Source organism: Perna viridis, chromosome 8 (assembly GCF_037379345.1).
Source record: "Perna viridis isolate PV_CMFRI_1.1 ecotype Kerala chromosome 8, ASM3737934v1, whole genome shotgun sequence".
NCBI classification, from domain to species: Eukaryota; Metazoa; Mollusca; class Bivalvia; order Mytilida; family Mytilidae; genus Perna; species Perna viridis.
This window is the reverse complement of record NC_142452.1, coordinates 35,509,439-35,531,256: the sequence shown is the minus strand read 5'-3', so window position 1 is coordinate 35,531,256 and position 21,818 is coordinate 35,509,439. Positions and strand designations below refer to the sequence as shown.

Here is a 21,818-nt window from a genome sequence, read left to right as displayed (position 1 = left end):
TCTCCGATGGTTGTTTATTCCTAAGGGCATAAAATGACCTTTTTCTTCCATGATTAGTCTTTCATTGTATCTTATAAATTTGATCGATATTACCTATTGGACTAGGTAATACAAATTGTGAGAACATAGAAAAAAGGAAGTACAAAAAGTTGGCAAAAAAATGCAAAATACAACCCCCCTTTACCCATGTGATAATGGAACATCTTGTATTGTTAAGCCCACTACATCTGTTACACAAAAGTTCATATTACGATGGAAATACCTGAACTCACTTCAGAAACTTGTGCCACAACAGTGCATTTGTTCGAATCCTGATAAATATATAATTTGCATTACACATGGGCCAGATATTCTTTTAAAAAATAGTACATATTTACCTATGAAAACAGGTTAATGCATATGTTTCAAACAATACTTCATAATAAGTATATATACATTAGTTAATATCAATATGGGATCTTTTTTATCTAGCAGGTCAATTAAGATAAGTAATTTTTAGAATTAAAAGTTCATTTACATCTGTAAAGTTTTAAGTTTTTGTTGTGTCTGATTTACACGTTTATACTTTATCCTCGCAATATATATTTGTGATTTTCGAATATGAATTGAATTTGTTCAAATATTAATATTTATATTCATAAATCCTGACGGAGATTCAAACACTGACCTACTGTCTGAAAACAGTTGTACTGCATTATACGACCACGATAGATATACATTTTATACATACACATTAAAGTAGGATGATTCTTTTGGATTCCACTGAAATCTAGACCATACTTTAATAAGAATATTCATGTTTGAAATATGAACGACACTTTTTTTCTCTTACATGTTGTTCTTTCTCTGTGTATCTAATACAGCACTTATTTTAAGAACTCGTTATTAACACATTTCATTAAAATTGTATAGTAAAGATAACATTTATCTTATTACTTTAAGACTTTCCTTAATAAGATTTGCATTTAGCTATCCATAATTCACAACTTTAATAATTTTCTCTTAAATTTTACTTTAGAATAAGTACAATTACATTTAAATGATATTACGTTAGATTTATGTAGTAAAGGTATCTTTTATCGTATTACCTTATTTTACAAATATGCATGCAGCTTTCCTTATATTTACAACTTCAATATCGTGTAATCGCTTCAAATTTTACATTAGGTTAAGTACAATGACATTTTAATGATATTACGTTTCTTTTACAAACAAAATATAAAAACGTGTTCCGAATTTCAAATTATATTTAACAGAGCAAACTGCATTCTACTTCGAAATTTAACAAACAAACCTAAATCTTTCATAATATATGCTTTGGAATGAACGTTATTGCCTTAACATATTCCCTATCAACGTCGTTGTGGCAAAAAAAAAATCATTACATGAAAATAAAAGATGACAAAAACTGTTTTCATTGAAATTTGTTGCTTGTTATTTTCCATCGACTAGAATTTTAAACACTGGTTTGTATGAAAGGAATGTTATATGAAGCTTGTAGATTTAAAGTCGTTTTTTTTTGTTTTGGAACAAGGTTATGTTGCTACAACATTGAAGTCTTCACTACAGAAGTTTTATGGTCGTCATCATGAACTCGTGGATTGTTGTGGTGTTTCCATCTGCACCATGAAAACTTACTTATTCAACGGGTCATAATTTTCCTTTCCTCGTTGTCTACCCCGGACTTGACTTTTTATGAGCAACTCAGCGGGTGTTTCTAGAATAGCAAAGGACTCTTACTCTACCGGTGCACCTGGTCCATGTTCCCAGTTTTAAGTTGAGTCCGAGTTGCTCATTTGCTTTTGTTACTTTGTATGTATGAATTTAGTTACTTTGTGTTCTTTGTTATGTGCGTCTGTTTTCCAAGTCTGGTCTTGTCCCTGAATTACATTCTTTTGATTCCCGCTATAACCTTGGTTACCTTGATTACTTATTGTCAACAATCTAACGCACATAGACTGGTAATACTTTAATGTAAATATCAAACGATTGGGAAATGCACAAACATGATCAAACATTAGATAATTTTCTAAAATATTTATAGACAAACATTTATAAGGATCAAATATAAAGGTTGCACAGCCGCTTTCATTATATATTTAAATAAACCGTGGTTACATCACATATCTGTCATTAATATTTAAACTACAAACATAAAAAAGTAATATTTATTTGAATTAAGTAGATTGCCGAAGAAATATTGTGATAGAAATGACAACAAAACAGTGGACAAATAAGGATATCAAAACATTCGCTTAATTTATTCAAACAAAACAACTGTTTTTTTAACATAACATACAGAGATGAAATTTCATCTCAAGGAAGCAGAGCAGAATACCAATTGTGCGTCAATTACGACTCTACTTAGACGACAAGAATTATTGCGTTCAGGAGGAAGGATAGACATTGCCGTTCTATGTAAAACCACAAAATATCCGTACCTACAACCGCCAAATCATCCGCTTACAACACTAGTGGTTATGGATGCACACAGACGATAAAATTATATTGTACTAAATGGTAATTATGTGCATTGTGTGAATTCAACAAACATTTTGGATTCCATAAATCTGATCGAGAGTAAAAATTCTACTGCGTTCACGTGTCCCGTGCAGAAAAGTTCACGGACAACCTTATGTCGCGCCGGTCTCACCACCACTACTGAAAGAACTACTCGCAGCTGACCCACCTTTTACCGTTACAAGCGTCAAATTCAGTGGGGCGTTTGATGCAACAATGAATAAAATGGACACTAAAGTATACCTGCGTTTTTTTCATGTGGAGCGACAAAAGCTATACACTTTGAAATTGTACCAGATTTGACTGAACTCTTATTCTCATTAGCGATCCGTAAATTTTCAAGTCGTCGATCACAAACTCGAATAATGATATCCGACAACCAGCATCACACATTTCCGAATTATTCAAACCTTGCACTGTTCATGACAAACTTAGAGACAACGGAATGATTTGAAAATTTATACCCACTCGAGCACTATATTATGGAAGGTGGTAGGAACGATAAGTAAGACTCACAAAAGATGACAGGAAAAGTTTCTACGATCAGCACATGTTGATATAGACACTTTTCACAGTTATTACAGAAATCCAGTGCACCCATACTCAGGTACGTTAACGAACATTTCAACAGATTCAAATGACGTTGTTCCGTTATCTCCGTCTGATTTAATCTATTAAAAACTTTACCATATCCATTTACCACGGGAATATCAGACATTCGAAAATCGCTTACAAGTGCTCAAAGTTACCTTACTGGATATTGTCTGGCATTAATGACAGTTGGAATAACATGTTCCGTGTGTTTTATAGCCAATTTGGAGTCCCTGCGTGCATCCATCAAGGCAATCAAATTTCATACCTGCACCTGACTTACTAAATTGCAGTTACTAACAAATGTTGATGTTCGTTGTCATTGACTCTTGATTTGTTAAGTTAAAATATATCTTCACCAGAAAACCGATACTTTTGTCGTATCACATTTTTGTCGACTTCTGTCTACCGCAGTTGTTTTTTGCGTTATTCAGCCGCTTTTCTAAGAAAATGAAAATGACGCTTATTCAATAAGTGGTTTGTGTATATGTGCATGCTACTTTGGTTTTTCATTTTGTTTTATTGTGTATGTCAGTTTTCCTTATCGCAACCCCTAGATAAGGTTTTTACATTATATTTCAAATCCTGTTTTCCTTGATTTCCAGAGTTCAAATGTTTAACAAGCACTAGCTACGATGCGTTATCTATTAGTTTGACTGATATTTACCTTCAAGAGAAGACTTTACTGTATTATGGAAGACAAAAGATTTGTCATAATGATTTGCAAATAATTAAAAAAAAATAATAATAAATAAAAATCTTATTTGTTTCAGGTCTTCAACAAAATGAAATAATATAGGAAATATGATTTTCAAGAATACTGTAATACTAATTCTAACCTTAGCATTTTTGTCAGGTAAGACAATCGCATATTAAAGAAGGTTTATTTATAATCCAGGACCATATCATCGTACACCGAAAGATGCAATATATGTGACATTAGGCACTAACATTAAACTTACAATATATCCAGAAATGAACAGTGCAAACATTCACCAACATACACACCCACTAACACACACATAAACACAAACACACACAAAAGAATTGACTAACTGCACAGGAAATGTACATTATTCTTGTTTCTTGCTCGATAAAACTTTGTTTCATAGTCGTTTAGGTAAGTGGCAAGTCTATTACATGGAAACCATAGGAATCAAAAACTAATTTCATTGGTGAAGCGTACATTTGACGTTAAAAAAGGACAATCGATGATTGGGATTCAAATTATCTTGTTTGTAATGAAATTAAGTTGAACTTTTTTCAATGTCATTATGACAAAAAACATTAAGCGGCTGAATACGGTGTGTCTATGAGTTCCAGCTTTTCGATATAGCTGAGATATGTAATATCCAGCATAATGTATTCTCAGGTTTCACGTTGCTTGTTAAAAGTACACATCAAATTTAATCGAGTTTAAAGGTATTTATATTTTAGGCAATTTTCTATGCCGTAATAGATGTCAGGCTAATTGCAGACGCATTGTTACAATTGAATTAGAACATACAATTTTGCAAAACAGCAACACTTTACCCCTTCAAATACGATTTATTTGTTATTGTAATATCAACGATCATTTTGTAAGGAATTTAACACTTTTGATTGTAGATAGCTTGATAACTTTTACTGGAAGAATGTATAAACTGGAAGATGGAAGAATGATTCTATTGTTTACATGTTCGTCAAAAAGGGTCCCAAAACTACATTACGCTGAATTTCTGATCAATGATAAAACCACTGCAAGTTCATCGTTCAATAAAAAAGAGAATAAATGCTTCTTTTTCAAAGAATCAACGGACTGTAGAGATGTGTGTGAATGTTCCTCAGATGGAAAAACTCTCACATGGACTTTTCCCATGCCATCATCGAAGGACATTATGCGTTATTCTTGTTATATGTTTATAAAAAGCGAATATGTAAAAGAGCGAGCAGTTATTATGTTCAACGGAACAGGTTTGTTTTCATTTGGTTCAGTATTTCATGTTCATCTTTTCAACCAATCATACATTAAATAAATATTAGATACATACGTGTACATAGTGTAATTGTTTATTAAAGAAAAAAAATAATTTTGTTGTTAGCTCTGTGCATTGTATGACCACCCTTTTGGTATTTGCTTTATGGTAAGATGTGTAGATTTGAAGTGAATTTTAAGTGAATACAAATTTGTTTGACATTTTTTTTCTTGTTTAGTAATGTTCCATAGAAACTCCTTTCTGAACAAAGAAAAAAAAAACACATATGTATATCCTAAGTTCTACTATGAGTTGTCATAGGAATGAACCAAAGCATATTAGTGGTAGGGAATGTTAAGATATTCAAACGCTTTTGACATTTACATATATGCAATGTTATGCTTCGTCGACGTGTTACACCGGATCTGCATAGTTTTAATACGATTAGTAACTACTTGCGTTATCTACGACAATGTCAGTTATTGGTAGTTATCTCTTATCAGTAAACATCAGAACCACATTAATAAATTATTTAATACACTGTTTCTCTCTTTAACACACTTTACTGTAATTTGATTACTGCTTTACTTAGATTTCTCCCCCAAGATATCAGATGATGAGGTTACAACATCGTTCACTAGAACAACTACAAAAAATGGTAAGTTTTGTTATACCGTGCTTTAATAATAACATTTCATACCAATTAAGTCAGACCAATCGAACAACGATGAAAGGATTGTGTTCAATAAAAGTAAATGTAAAGAAAACAGAACAAGACGTCGACGATATCCTGCTCATTCTGGTATAAGTATTTCTATTTTGTTTTCCAAAAAATATATGAAAAACTGAACAGTTCCATACTTGAAAATGCTCAGATATTTGAACTTATCTGCATTTATTTATTTTGTTTTATTGAAAAACGAAAACAATGGAAAAAAAGTATTATATTTATATCATATTTCAACCATGTCGAATTTAATGCAAAGAGAACTCCTTTATATATACCATCTGACCCTGTGATTATGCGAATAAGACGTGATCATCACATACTTAGATGATCTGTATCTTGAACTAGACTAAAACATTTTATTGTTTACTAGTATTTTTTGACGAATTATCACTTCATTATTCAGCTAAATGAAATATATATATTTCAGTTCAAATAAAGAACAATGAAATTGAACAAAGAAGGCAAAAAATCAAAAGGTATTCCTATTACAGTAATGTTTCATTCCTTCTAATTAATTTTGCATTTATCAACGACAAAACCGTCATATTGTTCCTTATTCTGTCATTAAAAGTTTTTTTTTTAAATACTTCACATATATAGAATCATTCGTATTTCATAACATACAGACTTGTATGACCCCGAAAAATATCACATTATATCTACCCTATTTATACAATCTTACAGTATTCCAAATTAAAAAATACGTAAAATTTACCTAGATTTCATTCCTTGCATTGCATATGATAGAACGATTTGGCTTCCTCTTTCAATAAATTTTGTTATGAGTACTTCTTGTATACAACTAATATTTGGATTTTGATCTCCCTACATATTTGATTTTAATGCTGCTGATGAGAGATTACTCCTAGAAACACGTGTACAGCATATCGAAATTGACAATATATAAAAGTGGTATTTTTTTGTATTTATTTAAACATACGAAAGGAAGCAGCTTTGAATGACTTAAACCCAATATGGAATTAAAATGAACACTTTCATAAATAATGCATATAAGGTAAAGCAAAACGGGATTAAAAACTCATTGTTATTGTAAGATGCTGTCATTGTAAAAATAAGACAAATCCTCTGATATTCCAATATAATGGTTATATCATATGTATGTCAAACATTTTAAGGATTATATAAATCGAAAATGGTTGTCACAGACATTGATGTCAAAATACCTTAACAATATCAACACATTTTGCCCTAAATGAAAAGTTTCTTTTGACAATGAATTCCAATGCTTTACATGTAATTCATTTATCTAAACCGTTGCAGTTTTTGGCTTTGGTATTTTGTTTCCAGTATTCCGTAATTAATAACGTAAAAGCAAAATATATTAAAAGTTGACACAAATACTTTTTTTTAATACATTATTCAGCTCTCTATGTGGCCGTGGCCGTTACCTTGTCATTACTTGTGATTAATGGAACAGGCATTTTTTGTTTCCTGTTGTTTAAATACAAAAAGGTAAGTACAACCAAACGTTAAATGTAGAATACGGAAATACTGACCCTTCTTAGTGTAAAAAAGAGAAATATTAAAAGATATAAAGCTTAAAAAGAAACACTACAAAATATTCCTTTTGAAATTAAGTTGTAATATTACATTAATAGTGGGATATCTTTTGGTGGTTTTGTCTTGAAACAACACAATTTCATTTATTATTGATTAAACCAAGATATACGTAACATATATATGTTTTTGCTACTGATATCTGATTTCTGTTTTTGAATACCACGAAAAGTATTTCAAATGTAAATGCCCTTTTGTCTTCATATTTCACTTCATACGACGTCGTGCAATACCAAGTAAAGTGTACTAAACAATTACAAATTTTGTACACCAAAGAGAACATATCTTCTAAAAAAAGACAAGGTAATCCTCTACCACAAAGGAACACTGAGAAGGAAGAAACAAAATATAATCAAAGTAAGTTATTTATATACATATGACTGAGCATACTTAATAAACATTTAATTTAATTAGTATCTTTAGAAGTGATGTATTTTAACACAATTAAAAATAAAAATTATTAAGTTAACTTTTTCTTTACATAATGCCTTACATTAAGTAAAATGTAAATTTACCACATCGTTTTGCGTGCAGTAAATGTTCGGTTTAAAAATGTTTCATTTAGTTCCTTTTTTTTATTTCAAAATAATATCATTTAAAACTAAGATATATATCTGTTTTAGAAGATCACCCACTCCACCATTTGGACACTCAAAGAAACTCGTGCAAACCAAGAGGCATACGTATTTATTTTATAGTAATAAACGAAAATAACTCATTACATTTTTTCTCTTTCGATGTTATGTGGAATGAATGACTTTTTGCTGTATTATTTATGTTCATTTTTGTGTCATAATGTGCTGTCCTAATTCAAACTGTTTTACAGACACATGATCATGTGATGTTTACTCCTTTGTATTTCATGATGGTATATTTTCCACGGAAACCCATATCTATTATATTACGACCTGACACCTTCATTTCGAAATTAAAAAATAATAAAAATAAACAGTAAGACGTTTTTTTTTTCAATTTCAAAAATCATCATTTGTTTAATTTATGGTACTGTCTGGCTAATTTATTTCATTACTACCATTTTCATAAAGTACAAACTAACATATTTTTTTTTAAATATGATTTGAAAATTTCAAACGGATTAATTTTTTAAATGAAATCTGGTATGCGACATTTTTTTCTCCGAGTCTTCAATGAACAGTTCCTTTAAATAAAATCTCCCGAAAAAAGTCATTGTTTTCGAAGTCATTACGTGAAAGATTGCTCTTAATTATACTAGAAACGTTTGTTAAAGCATATGCGTAGACAAAATTATTCACTTTTTAAATAAGTTATTTCGATTGCAAATAATAAACTGAAACTTTTTTGCGACAAACCTTTACCTGCAGTTATCTGTAGATTAATGTAATTATTTCTGTTTGTTTCACAATTTGCGAGGGTGCGCTTCTTAGACTTTTATAAGACTTTCTTAGACTTGTATATATGAAATTACTCATAATACCTAATTTTTAAGCGGACAAGAAAGGAAGCCTGAAAAAGGTCGTAGGTGCAGATATTGAAACCGAAGGTGAGTAATATCTGACTTCAAAGGTATTTACTTACATGTACCTATTGAAAGGAGCATGCAAATGGTGGTTCATGTATTGAGAGATTAAATAATATTCTGCATACTAGTAATAGTAATTTGTACTGTACTTGATCATTTCTTCTTAATTTAGCCTTACGTTTCTTTTGGATTCTTATTCATGTAAACAATACTTGTAAGATATACTCTATACGATTTTGTTTGGTCATTTATATTTTCCTTTTCAGAAAAGAAGCCACTACTCAATTATAAGCATGACATTCACGAATGTAAGTACAACACACAAACGCAAATATACATTCTACAATTACCTTGGGAAACAACAAACTTTCGTAAGAGTGTAAACTTTGTTTTTGAAAAAAAAACTAGAAGTTTACGAACAATTAAGCTACTCTAAAATAATTCGAATAATAATCGAATTAACTTCTACAACCACAAAAGAAAGACAATCTATATTTAACAAAATGTTTGCTATTTTTCCGTATTAGAATCGATGCAAATATTAAAGGCTTGATGTCATGAGAAGAAAAATCATAATTTGATTTGGATATTATTACACAGGGTTTACTTTTGTTAATATGAAGAGCACTGGTTTAATTATAATTTGTTTACAAATATTTATTTTAATAGGTTATTCATTTGTTGGTGATATTAAAAACATTCGAGTAAGTAAGTTGATTGGTCAAAAAATACATTTGTGTAGTTGGTCTATTGTAGTTTTTCACAATTTGAAATTTGACGTTTCCCAATGTATTCATTTGAATAAGAAAAAAATAAGAAGTTATATGTAAAATAAATCATTTTTTTTTTAAAATTTTTTAGTGGACAGCAATATACTGTCAACAAATGTCATGAACGACGAAGTTCAAACTGAAGGTGAGAAATTTAAGATCTACAAATAATTCCTTACATTTACCTACCGATAGTATTAAGTAGATGATATTATCTAGATAGTACATAATATCATAGATTGTAATCAAGGGCACCGAGAAATCAAAATAATGTAATCGAGGGACAACTATCACTCATGTATGTACAAGTTGATAACGTTCATACCCGAATAATTTGTTTATTTTGAACACCGGATGTACCGTTGTATATCCGAAGATTAAACAGGTTACTGATAGATGGAAGCGTATAAACGTTATATACAAATTTATCACAAATATTAATCTGTGTGTTTATTCTAAATTAGATTGTCCAAATGTTTTTTAAAGACATTTAATAAAAATACTTGTAAAAAATATAGGTCACCAAACCTGATCTCATAGTAAAAAAGGTATTTTTAAAACGTTTTGTAAAGATTCTGTAGGGAATTTTCAATATTTCTCGAATAATTAAAAAAAACTTGTAGACAGAATATCGTATATATTTATATTCAGATTCAGAACACTTAAAACTGACAATCTTTAAAAGAAAACTGGGGGTAACTGAATTATTTAAAGACTAGAACTCCCTTTATATTTATATAGAAAGTTTTCCCACTTATTACCTTCCTTTAAAAAAAAATCTCACAAATTATCTACTCTTCGAAGAGGCTTGATACAAATAATGTTTGTAATTTTACCATACTTATCTTGTTGTTAATATTTCTTTTAAGATAATTCCGCAGATATTATTTCTATATTATTTCAAACGCTTATGACTTAGAGAAAATATATATGTCTGTATAATTTTACAAGATGACAGAAAATAATTCTCTGTGAAATAGGTACATGATCTACCTTAAAAGTCGTTTCTTGGAAATTCATAATTTGGATTTTTGTTTCATTTTAAACTGTCAAAGCCGTCATAAAACGACGATATAGTTAATTTACATATACAAGTACAAGAACTAAGCATACATTGTTCATTGTTTTTAATTATACATTCTATACACCTTTTCAAAATTGAAGTAACCTCTCCAGCGTTTTTATTTTGTTTTTGCCTTATTTTGTTTACTATTGAATATAATCCAAAAAAAGAGTAATCCTTAGAAGTAACTTTCCTGATATATTTTGACTAGACGTTGTGTTACCGCTAATAATTTTTTTTTTAATTACCACTGAATAATTACTAGTTATATCTTGTGATATTTCTTAGCACTAAGTATTTGAAAAGGCATTTTTTGAGTCAATCAAAATGGCAGATCTTTTTTTTTACTATTCAAGGTATTGAATATGTTAGTGTTATATTTGGAATTATTTTTAGGTTTGTTTGCCCAGAATATTGAGTATCGGATTTTCGGGTTTTGGCTTGTAATTTTTTTTTCAAAATGTTATATATTGTGAAAGTAGGCTAACGCAACAATAAGCATTAACATTGACAAAAGTGGAAATCAAATGTGTATAAACGATTTGTTTGTGCTGGATTCAATTTAACAGAAAGTCTTAGCCTGAATATATTTAGGTTTATAGGTGATACTTACAATGCATTATTATTATATTTACAAACTGCCAAAAAAAGGGATATGTTTTGGCGGCCTGACACATTTGTTAGACATAAACTCAAAGTCCTCAATTTTTTTTTACAACAAACGAAAATGATTAATATCTAAGTACCTTGAAATCATATCAGAGTTTATGATCTAGAAGGTTACAACGTTATATAAATACACATACTTAACTAGTAAAGCTCTGAATACCTAACAACACATAATACTTTAATCGAATACATAGTCACGTCACTTTTAAATGAACACAATTACTTACTAGGCATATAGACCTTAATTTCAAAAGATGATGACCACGAAGAAGCTCTAGATAAAAATGACAAGAAGCATACATATTATGATCAGGTGAAGGAACATTATACATACCAAACGATGTTTCAGGAGTATAAAATTGATAGTATGTCAGCCATTTTTTGGAATAGCGCTTTTTGCAACTTCTTCCATAATAATCTGTTAATATTTGTAGTGTGTAAGGTTACTATATTATATGTGCGTATGCTAATGAAATTTCCCGGCAAAACATATGACAGTTCTTGATTTGTTCATATTGACTTTAACATAAAACATAGCGAAATCTTTGGCATATTTTAAGAATTAAGTTGGTATCAAGAACGGTTAGACGTCTGAAAAATTGTAAATTGTAAAATTGAACACATGCAGCAATGAAAAATGTGTCTTGACAATACAATTTTACAACAAAAAAATCAATTAAAAAAGCCGGTTTTACTTTCAATTTAGTTGTCAACAGCGTTAAAGTGTATTAATAGAAAAACATGTTATGAAAAATTTTACATAGACAATTAACAGTATTCAGTTAGTAGAACTATTACATAGCTTAAAGAGGTAGACATAGGATAAGGGACGTAACTCTTGAAATCATTGATATGTTTGTATCATATTCAATTTCACCAAAGCCTATCAAGCTTTCATTTTAAACAGAATGAAATCAAATCTAAGTTACTTTGATGCTTACATGAGATTGGTGTAAAATGAAAAATACAAACGTTCCAATGATTTGTGTCTCTTACCCATGGTATACTTTCTTAAATTGAAGCAAAAAGTAAGCTGTTTTTTTTAAATTTGTTGTTTCCCTTATGTAATCTTACAAATTCAGTTACTTTTTTTAAGACTGTGGTTGCGTTTTTCTGTTTGAAAACATTTTGAAATGCAAATATTTTGAATTTAAAAGCACACGTTATTTATTCATTAAACGCAAAAGAACGTACGTGTTTGGAGTTTTGAAAAATAGTATAGTTAGTATAATAGCTAATCCGAAAGTTTTGCTTGCAAAACTTTTCATTTAGTTATACATATTTATAGATGACTCAGCCTTCTTTAACAGTTTTATTTGTAGACGGCAAACACTGATAATGAAACCCGGTGTGGTATACCATCTATAGATATAGCATAAAACGTTTAGTCTTAATCAAAGGAAATGAAAAAGTCTAAATTTGATAGCACTGAGTAATTAAACTACTAATATAATTTCTTTGTGGGGTATATCTACCGGATATTTGTCTGAACATATCAATTATTTTTTTATGTACTCGCGAACGGAGAACGGATTTGTGGCTATTTGAACAATACTAATATTGATATATGATTATAGGAACACACGCAGCTTAACCAGGCACAAACAGGAGAACAATACCTTGCTAAGCTGAATTGGTTACTTTGCATAGGGATGAACGTTGCAAGAGCTTCTTTTAAGAAGCGCGTGCTACGAGAAAACGACTTACAGTCATTTTTGAAACAGAAACGTCATACTCTGTTTCATGCAGTGTATCCGAATGAAAAATGTTGCAAATGTTCAAATAAACAAAAATATAACGATCATGCAGTCTTTCTGGTACGACAATTCAATGATTTATATACTCTTTCGGAAGAAATTCATTTATGCAAGTTAAGTAACGAAACGAATTGTATATGTAGATTCATACCAAAGCATTCTGTTTCCGGAGATACATTTGAATTATCAACAATGATCGGAATATTGGCCGTATTACCTGAACACACTGCAACTCTACATGATATGATCCAAGGTCGGAGTTTCTGTAACGAAATCGTATGTTTTCGAGGGAACGGTGTGGTATCAGTTGAGCAATTTGAAATTATGTGGACGAGAGTAAAGATCTTTTTACTAGGCTTAGCAAGAACTGTTGGTATTGATTCAAAGGAGAAAATAGAAAAGGAAACACAGATTCTGTATGGAGAAACAACCGAAATGATTTTTGACGAGTTTTCAGAAATACTTTCTGAATGGGAAACGTTTCAGGACTTGTCAATTCAGGTTGGTTGGATGCTAAATAAGAGACTAAGTCTTTTATCTAAAGTATAAAGGAACTTTTCGTAATTTACTTTAAGAATAGGAGAGGTCTTTGAAATTAATTTAAATCCTTCAAATAGACACAAATGCATGTTCCAAAATGTTGTCGGTCCACTTTAAAGACAAACAATTTTGTTTAAGGACCAATGAGTCTTTGATATCAAATTTAAGTCAGTTGCAAGTATTTCATCTTTTTAACAATTTACTAAATCTGATATTTTTTTAGCAACAAGACGAAATCCAAATCCATAGGGCAGCAAAAAGGTTTGGGACATTTTCATCGGATAAGATGATACTTCATATGGTCGACCAGCTAGAGGTATACCTTCCTGACTTTGATTATAGGAGACTAAAAATGGATTCCTTACAGGTAAACCCAAATAATAATGTGTACTATATGACAAATACACTTGCGACTGTAAGTCATGTTGCAGTACAAGGTCTGGTAAATTACTTCATAATATTTCTTAAGCCATTTCTCCGAACCAGTCCATTTACCGTCATTCGACCCAAAGTTTCATTTACTGTTTGTTAGTTTTCACTTTTTGAGCGATATATTTTATATCGCAAAGGATAAAGGATTCGAAAGAATATCTATTACACGTTTAACCAAAAACTCCACAGACGTCGTTTGTAGGACTGACTATGAAGTGTGGGTGATACATGTATATCCAGTGAATTTATCATAAACGTACGAGTATTTTTTTCCACTGAAAGTGTATATAAGCATGTACTAGTTCAACATAATCCCTTACTTTTTCATACATATTAGTTAATCATAACGTTGCCCATATTATTCGCGAATGATTAAGTGCATTTTTAACCATTATTATCGCTACTTTCCTTCAATCATTAAATAGTATTATAATAACACTTCTGAATAACGATTATATTCCATGAATCAACGCATGAAATAGTGCGTTTATTTAAATATTGAAATATAGAAAGAAAGTTTTAGAAATCTGGAAATCAAGATTTTCAATTAAATACAAGATGCATTAGTGTCTTAGCATCTTTCAATATGATGATAATCAGTCAATTCGACATTTGTTATCTAATATAGATAAACAAGTTCCACAGGCTCTAATAAAAATTTTGTACCAGACACATGGAATCTAGATGTGATAGTGAAATTGAGAGAAATGAAGACAACGGGTTCAATGCAAATCGTCGAGAAATCTTTCGATGGTAAAATTATATTCTTCGTGACAAATATTCCAAAAGTGCTGCTTGAAGACGAAAATATTTTTAGAAATGCTTTATTAGAACTGGCAAAAGATATTTACGGGAATAAACAAGACTGAATCACCATCTCCAGGTAAAATACAGATAGACTTTACATTTTCCAAAGTCCAAAGAAAAGAATTGGCTTAACCTACACTAATTGGTAAGTTTTTATTTCAACCTTTGAACCATATTCATCCTGAAATTCCATTAAACATATAGAAATATACAAATAACACACACACACACACACGCACACGCACACACACACGCACGCACACACACACACACATATATAATTGTCACTAGTGAGACAGTAATGCAGTGATCGTGTGGTGGCTGTGCACTCGAGTGTGACAGGTCGTTCGTTCAGTTCTCGACTGAGTTATACAGTACACATTCTTAAATGAAGTATCTTTCTCTGCCAATAAAAATAAAACATAGATTGAAGTAAAAATCATGTAGTTGGGTGACATGACCTCTTCCGATTGTTTGCTTCTATGATTTAGCAATTCATATCTCTATGTGTGTCAGTTAAATTGTACGATTGTTAAAGAGCTTTCTTCTTTAAAACATGACATGGTTGCCAGTACATGCAATAAAATAATGTCTTATCCAAAAAAAAAAAAGGGTGATAAAACAGACATATGGAAACAAAAATAAAATTTGATCTCCTATTCTCTCCTTTAACCAGGTTTGGAACCAGTAAGAATGTTTCTTCATAGAGGAGGAAAAAGGCTTATAAAAAATTCTGCTTTATTGTCTGACAATGAAGTAGTATTTATTGAACAATTGAAAAAAGTATTATTTATATACAATTATAAGACACAGGTAAGGCATTTTGCAGACTTACCTGGCACTCCTTTTGATTTAGCTGTTTTACCAAAGAATCAAATTGCTGTATCTTTTTTGGACATAACGGAAATTCATCTGTATTCAAATAAATTATCACTTATCGATTGCCACAAGATGTATGAAAAATGTTTCTCCATTGGAAAACGCGATGAATGCAGTCTATATGTGTTTATTGAGGGCAAAGGACTCTGTGTTTATGCTTAGATGGTAAATCATCGTCAGTTGTAGAAACCACGCTTCCGGACTACGACCCCTGCATAAATTCAATTTCCTTTGGTGAAAAGTATATTTACTACAATAGCCGCATGAAAAACGCAGTCTATTGCTACGATATAATGAATAAAAATGTCAGAGTCATTGATACTACATTTAACAAACCATCTTCCGTTGCAAGTATGCAGGATTGTGTTTTTGTGATTGTAAGCTACGATTCAGGGGAAGTTTACGTCAAACGTGTGGAAGGCTCAAGTCATCAAATTATATTTTCGAAAGCAGACGGACTAGAATGTTCAAACACGATAAACTTGTATGATAACAGGTTATGGTTAATGTTCGTAAACAAAGAAACTGGATTCGCATCATATCGCAAACTACCGTGGCCAGGGGCACAGGTAGCGGTTTCTGCTAGTAAAACTTAAATAAATTCGGATATTTATGGATGACTAAGACGCTGAAACTTGATTTTTATGCTATATTTAGATATGTTTTGTCTTTTATTAAGTTTCTCAATGGTCATTTTTTAACATTTGTTTTAATAAGAACACAACATGTTTTGGTGAAACTTTCAACGATATAATCCATTTTACTTTTAAGAGGGCTTTGGACATATGTCAATTATTTATACTGCTATTGTCTTATTTAAGTAGTCCTAATACATTGACCGTATATTAACAAGTGATATACGGTCACTAAACATGATTTATGATGTGACGTCACAAATGTTACATTGTGTTAGAGATTGCCAGGAAGTCGCCCTCGTCGAATATAAACTTTGATTTTCCTGCTTAAAGCCTGTTTTTTCTTTTAAAATATTGTTGCACTATAAAAACGATCATCGTGCACTTACTTGACAAACACTATGGTATACGGCTCGAATCTGTAAAAATGCTCGGCGCAGCCTCTCTCTTCCCCGCGATTCTTAGCCTTATTCGTATGACAATGCTATTTCCAGTCAGAGCACTGTTATTTTCTATGTTTTTGTTTTTTGTTATTTTCATCAATATGTTAAACTAATATGATTTGTTTTAATCTTTTATAGATCAAGTTCTAAGGAAACATGAATGATATGGTGTTGGTTTAAATCATATATAGGTTTGCATAAACAATGAGTTAAGTTTGTATTTTGTGCCATATTTCGTTTTCCCTTGCTATTTGAAGTCATTTTTTGTAGCCTTTAGTTTAAAGTCTTCTGCCAATAAAACATAAAGCACACTAACAAAGTTATTTTATTAGGTTTCATATTTGTTCAACGTACGGAAATGCTCATATCTTTTAGTTGAATATATGTTTTTGAATTATGGTATCTGCCAAACTTCAGAATTTATTTTTATTGTTACACTTTGCACATTTTAGATGCATTAATTGTATAATAGTTTTTTTTTTTACGTGTATTGTTTATCTTTCTTATTCAATTGTACTTGTGAAACTTATTATCTGTGATTTTGTAATCCTTGATATTATTATTATGTTTATTAATTCTGTCGAAGTTGATTATTTGAAAAAAAAAACATAAAGATGAAAATATAAAAACTGATACTCATTGTGCAAATCAGCGCGTTACCAAATATAAAACATTCTACAATTTTTGTATTCTATTGTGACCTTACAATTCCGTACAAAACCAATAAACTCAAAACATCAACCATATACATATTGTAAATTTTATGTATGTTGATCACATGTTTAAAGGATAAACCTCTAATTAACAGCATATTACAGCCAAATATTTAGGTATTCAAGATTAAAAAAAAAAAAAATATATACACAAAAAATAACTGAAAACTAATTGTAAATTAACGGAATGTGAAGCTAAATCAACCACCATTGATCTCAAACGATTCTTATTCCCGTTCCTGGGTTCAAATGAGAATTGTTGTCCATACACGTCATTTTTAACATAAAACAAAGACAAAAAAAAAAAAAAACATAAGTAAATAAATAAAAAAAAAATTTAAAATTTTAAAAAAGTCAAAAGACAAACTTACAAAATTGATTGTTAGGACTTACTTTGAAAAAGAATGGCAATTGAGCATTCAGTATAATAACATGTTGCGTAACGCTAAAAATACATATCGCATAATGAACACTTAGTCTTCGACATATTGACATGTCTATGACAGTTGAGTCCAGCCTTTCCTTAAATCTAACACGTTCAATGTCAGGAATCTAAACCTGACATTTGAAGTTTCTTGCATTTGAATCAGGTGTCATCAAAGCATATTTTTGTGACAAAATTTGTGAGTGTTAAAATTGAATGAAAGGAGAAAGGTTGTGTGAATTGTTAATCAAAGTATAAGTGATCGAATATTGTGTACTAATTCTTCGTAGTACACAGATAAAATAATGAAAGGTAAGATAATACATGTATGGGTGACAGGTAGACTGATTGATAAACACACAAGTCAAAAAAAAAAAAAAAAAAAATGATTGCCACTTTTAATTAAGTACGTGACACTAAACATCAAGGTTGTCAAATGTAGAATAAGTGGAAATACTTCAATGATCTCCACCGAGTACACAACCGTTCTAAGTGATATAAATATATATTGATACATGTATGTGTACATATATACATATGTGAAACAAATATATTTTATTTTACATGTATATGTATTCATGAAAACTTTTATACAGAAACGCTAAAATCATTAAAGCGGTTCGAATTATATCGGAGGACCTTATAATGAATACGTGTATGTAAAGATTATATCTTTTAGATTGTATGTTCATACAAAAATTGGTCCAAAAGTTAAAAAAAATCTAATTTTAAGTTACAGAATTGTTTTGTTGTCCAAATAAGTCGTCGGTTAAATCATCCAACATTCTGATCGATATGAATGGGTAGTTTTAATGAGTATGCAATGGGTGTATGGCTATTTTTTAAACCATACTTGCAAAGTTGGGGTACATAATGATCGGGATGTCCGTCCGTGCTTTCTTCTATCCGTCCGTACTCCATTCCGTTTCGCAAAGGGGGCATCTTTTATCAAATACTCCTCATAGACCTAATAGAATTAAATGAAACTTTCACATAATTTATATCACATAATCCCATTGTGAACATTCATTTTAGATTTGATCCAAATCATAATGGAGGTCAAATAAGAGATTTGGGATATGAAGTAAGTGTGCAATGCTCACAATATTTCAATGTAATTTAAATATATGAACAATTACAGTCATTATTTTATTCATTTGAGAAGTTGTAAAATGATACCTTTTAAATACTGACAGGATCAATAGTGATACATTTGACCTCTAAGAACTGTTTTCCTTTATGCAGTGATATTATCACACATATGTAGTGTTGAATCCAACATAAAATATTTAAAGGAAAGTAACTCATGTTTCCCTATACCTGGTGATTTTAAAACCACCCAAATTACCTCCCGTATTTGATGTTGAAAATCAAATGCTGGCGAAAAAAAAATAATGCTTTCAGTTTCATGTTTCCACCACTGTAATCATAGGTATTTTATTTAAACTCATGAGTTGGGTCCATGATTAAATACTATCAGATGTATTATTATTGTCCTCGTAGAACGAACCATTAATCTCTTATTGTTGTTTATTCCTTGAAACCTTAAATATATAAATGAAATCAAACAATTAGTTTGCAAAATAAATGTATAATACAGCCTCAACTATCATTTCTTCATGTGATAATGAAACAATAATCAATACGAAATGTGACAATCGTTACAATCCACATGCTTTCACGAAATATTGTTTGTAGAATATTAACAAATACTTGACCAAACAACGACGTTCAATATATGATAAGATTCTATACTCACAACTGTCAAAGAGGGTCTGCAGTCCTACCACAACACTTGCTACTCACGTAGTGGTATCAATTCGAAGTGGATCCTAAAAACTTCGAAAGATCTTTTGGAGACAATCAGAATGTAATAGCAATAAAATCTATGATTTTCCAACACTGTATACTTCTATTCCCCATACTCAGCTAAAATCCCGACTTAAAAACCTTTTACGTCGTTGTTTTTTTTTTCAAAAAAAGATGGTACACCTAGATACAAATATATAGTTCTTGGTAGCGATTCGGTTCCTCAAACTTTGTAAAAATAATTCCAAATCATCTTTCAAATATGCAGAAGAAGATGTTTACAAAGTGCTGGAATTTTTAATCGACAACATATTTTTATACTTCACCCATTGCGTCCAAAATTTTCAATTATAGAAGGCTTTTGCAGAACCTTGAAATTGAGGACTTCAAGGCTAAACCATCTGACTGTTATTGCAATACCTCTCCATTAAAATATGGTCTTTCTGGTCACGTCGTTACGGGAGATTTAACCATTATCGAAAACGAATCTCTACGTAATATCCTTTCTAAAGGTCCCAAATACCGTGAACCACGCTCCATCAATTGCAATTATAACTTTAAAATTATTATGGATGCCGTCGAGGACTTTGCAAGAAAATGGATAAAACGAGAACAAGAAGACATAGATTCTCTGTCAGTGTTGTGAGATCTTTAATTTTGAAACGAATGAAAGTTTTAAGTAGGTCAATGAGTGCCAAGGCTACATCAGTTTTCAAAGACCCTGATGTAGCAAAAACATTGTCTACTATGCATGACAAATATGTTGTCGAACCAGCAGACAACGCCCAAAACAATATTGTTTTTGTCTGCAAAATGTTTTACATCCAATGTTTATTATCAGAGGTAGATGTAGAAAATAATAGCAGTGTTAAGACCTATACTGCTACAACTCTTTCCAAAGAAGAGATTGTAAAAAACCATACGCAGGGTAGTTAAGGTACTTTCGGGAAAATTTCAGAAAAATATGATGGAATTTACGGATCACTTTAAACCTCTCTTATTTCTTCCACATGAAAAATGTGTTTCAGTAAAAGTTATGATAGAAGAAAACAAGCGATAAAAATGACTTTATTTATTGTTTCTATATTTAGAATCGAAAGTAAGTATATAAAATGACACTTAAAAACATATGGATGAACTTCACATAAAACCGAAACGTCCTGCGTGATAATCCAAACAGATCCATATAACCAATACTTTAAAAAATGCGGCGTTAAAAGTAGTTTTAGAAAAGTGTTATGCCTACGATCATCAACAAGTTTTAATATTTTATTTTTGATAAAATTCATTGAAAAAATCGAACATTTTGACTTTTCCCTGTTTAGTTCGCTCTGCAAACTTTATACTTGGTTAATATTTTGTGAACCATAGCAGTTTTTTAATTGCTATATTATTGAGGATTAATGAAACGTGAGGATGGAGTTAATCGGTAGGGCTTATTACAAAGGACTTTATGCATTATCATGATCAAGGTGGCAAAAATTCGTCCTTACATATATATTGAAGTAAATGATTACTTTTGTTTAAATACCTAATGTTTAATACAAACTCATTAAAACACGAGGGCAGAAAAGGTAATAATTAAGGGCTTATTGAAATCAAAGTACTCATGTACTGAATCAATTTATGTCGCTTGTTTGAAAATTTACTGTAGAATATAAAAGGGATAAGATATACATAAGAAACCGGGATCAACGCATTAAAACAAAACTTGTTGTATTAATTTATTAACATTAAATCCACTAATCAAATGTCATCATGATGCTCAGCATAAATGACACTAATTTAGTCCTTAAAATAGTACCCAAAGTTCACAAGGCATCGAAACAGTTCACAAGTTGGTGTTTTATTCAATTTCGAGAGTGTTTACATGGTACACTTAAAACCAATGAACGGAAAACTCGCCGACTTTTTATTAAATTCGAAATTTAGTGTCGCAAACAACAAGTCGAGACTGCAGGTACACACACAGAAAGGAGCGCCGCGCAACAAACAAGCACAA

At 30.6% G+C, this 21,818-nt stretch overlaps 2 protein-coding genes across 6 annotated transcripts; both read left to right on the top strand.

Moving 5' to 3' along the window:
* The first annotated feature begins 2,223 nt into the window (after positions 1–2,223).
* Positions 2,224–8,323, top strand: LOC148610345 (uncharacterized). Of its 3 annotated transcripts, XR_015914807.1 has the most exons (8): positions 2,295–3,127; positions 3,885–3,967; positions 4,720–5,064; positions 5,659–5,724; positions 6,224–6,272; positions 7,181–7,268; positions 7,649–7,731; positions 7,998–8,030. XR_015914807.1 is itself a non-coding variant. In XM_088542836.1 (7 exons), the coding sequence occupies exons 2-7, from the start codon at positions 3,916–3,918 to the stop codon at positions 8,129–8,131; spliced, it is 768 nt and encodes a 255-aa protein (XP_088398962.1). In that variant the 5' UTR covers positions 2,224–3,127; positions 3,885–3,915; the 3' UTR covers positions 8,132–8,323. The 3 variants fall into 3 exon arrangements, 2 of the variants coding, with proteins under 2 accessions (XP_088398962.1, XP_088398963.1); XM_088542836.1 differs by lacking the exon at positions 6,224–6,272 and having other exon boundaries at positions 2,224–3,127; positions 7,998–8,323; XM_088542837.1 differs by lacking the exon at positions 7,649–7,731 and having other exon boundaries at positions 2,293–3,127; positions 7,996–8,056.
* A 171-nt stretch (positions 8,324–8,494) lies between these two features.
* Positions 8,495–17,475, top strand: LOC148610344 (uncharacterized). Of its 3 annotated transcripts, none has more exons than XM_088542834.1 (7): positions 8,495–8,896; positions 9,142–9,183; positions 9,737–9,790; positions 12,955–13,635; positions 13,898–14,041; positions 14,990–15,058; positions 15,590–17,475. In XM_088542834.1, the coding sequence occupies exons 4-6, from the start codon at positions 13,030–13,032 to the stop codon at positions 15,002–15,004; spliced, it is 765 nt and encodes a 254-aa protein (XP_088398960.1). In that variant the 5' UTR covers positions 8,495–8,896; positions 9,142–9,183; positions 9,737–9,790; positions 12,955–13,029; the 3' UTR covers positions 15,005–15,058; positions 15,590–17,475. The 3 variants fall into 3 exon arrangements, with proteins under 3 accessions (XP_088398960.1, XP_088398959.1, XP_088398958.1); XM_088542833.1 differs by having other exon boundaries at positions 14,735–15,058; positions 15,590–17,467; XM_088542832.1 differs by lacking the exons at positions 14,990–15,058; positions 15,590–17,475 and having other exon boundaries at positions 13,898–14,653.
* Positions 17,476–21,818: the final 4,343 nt, after the last annotated feature.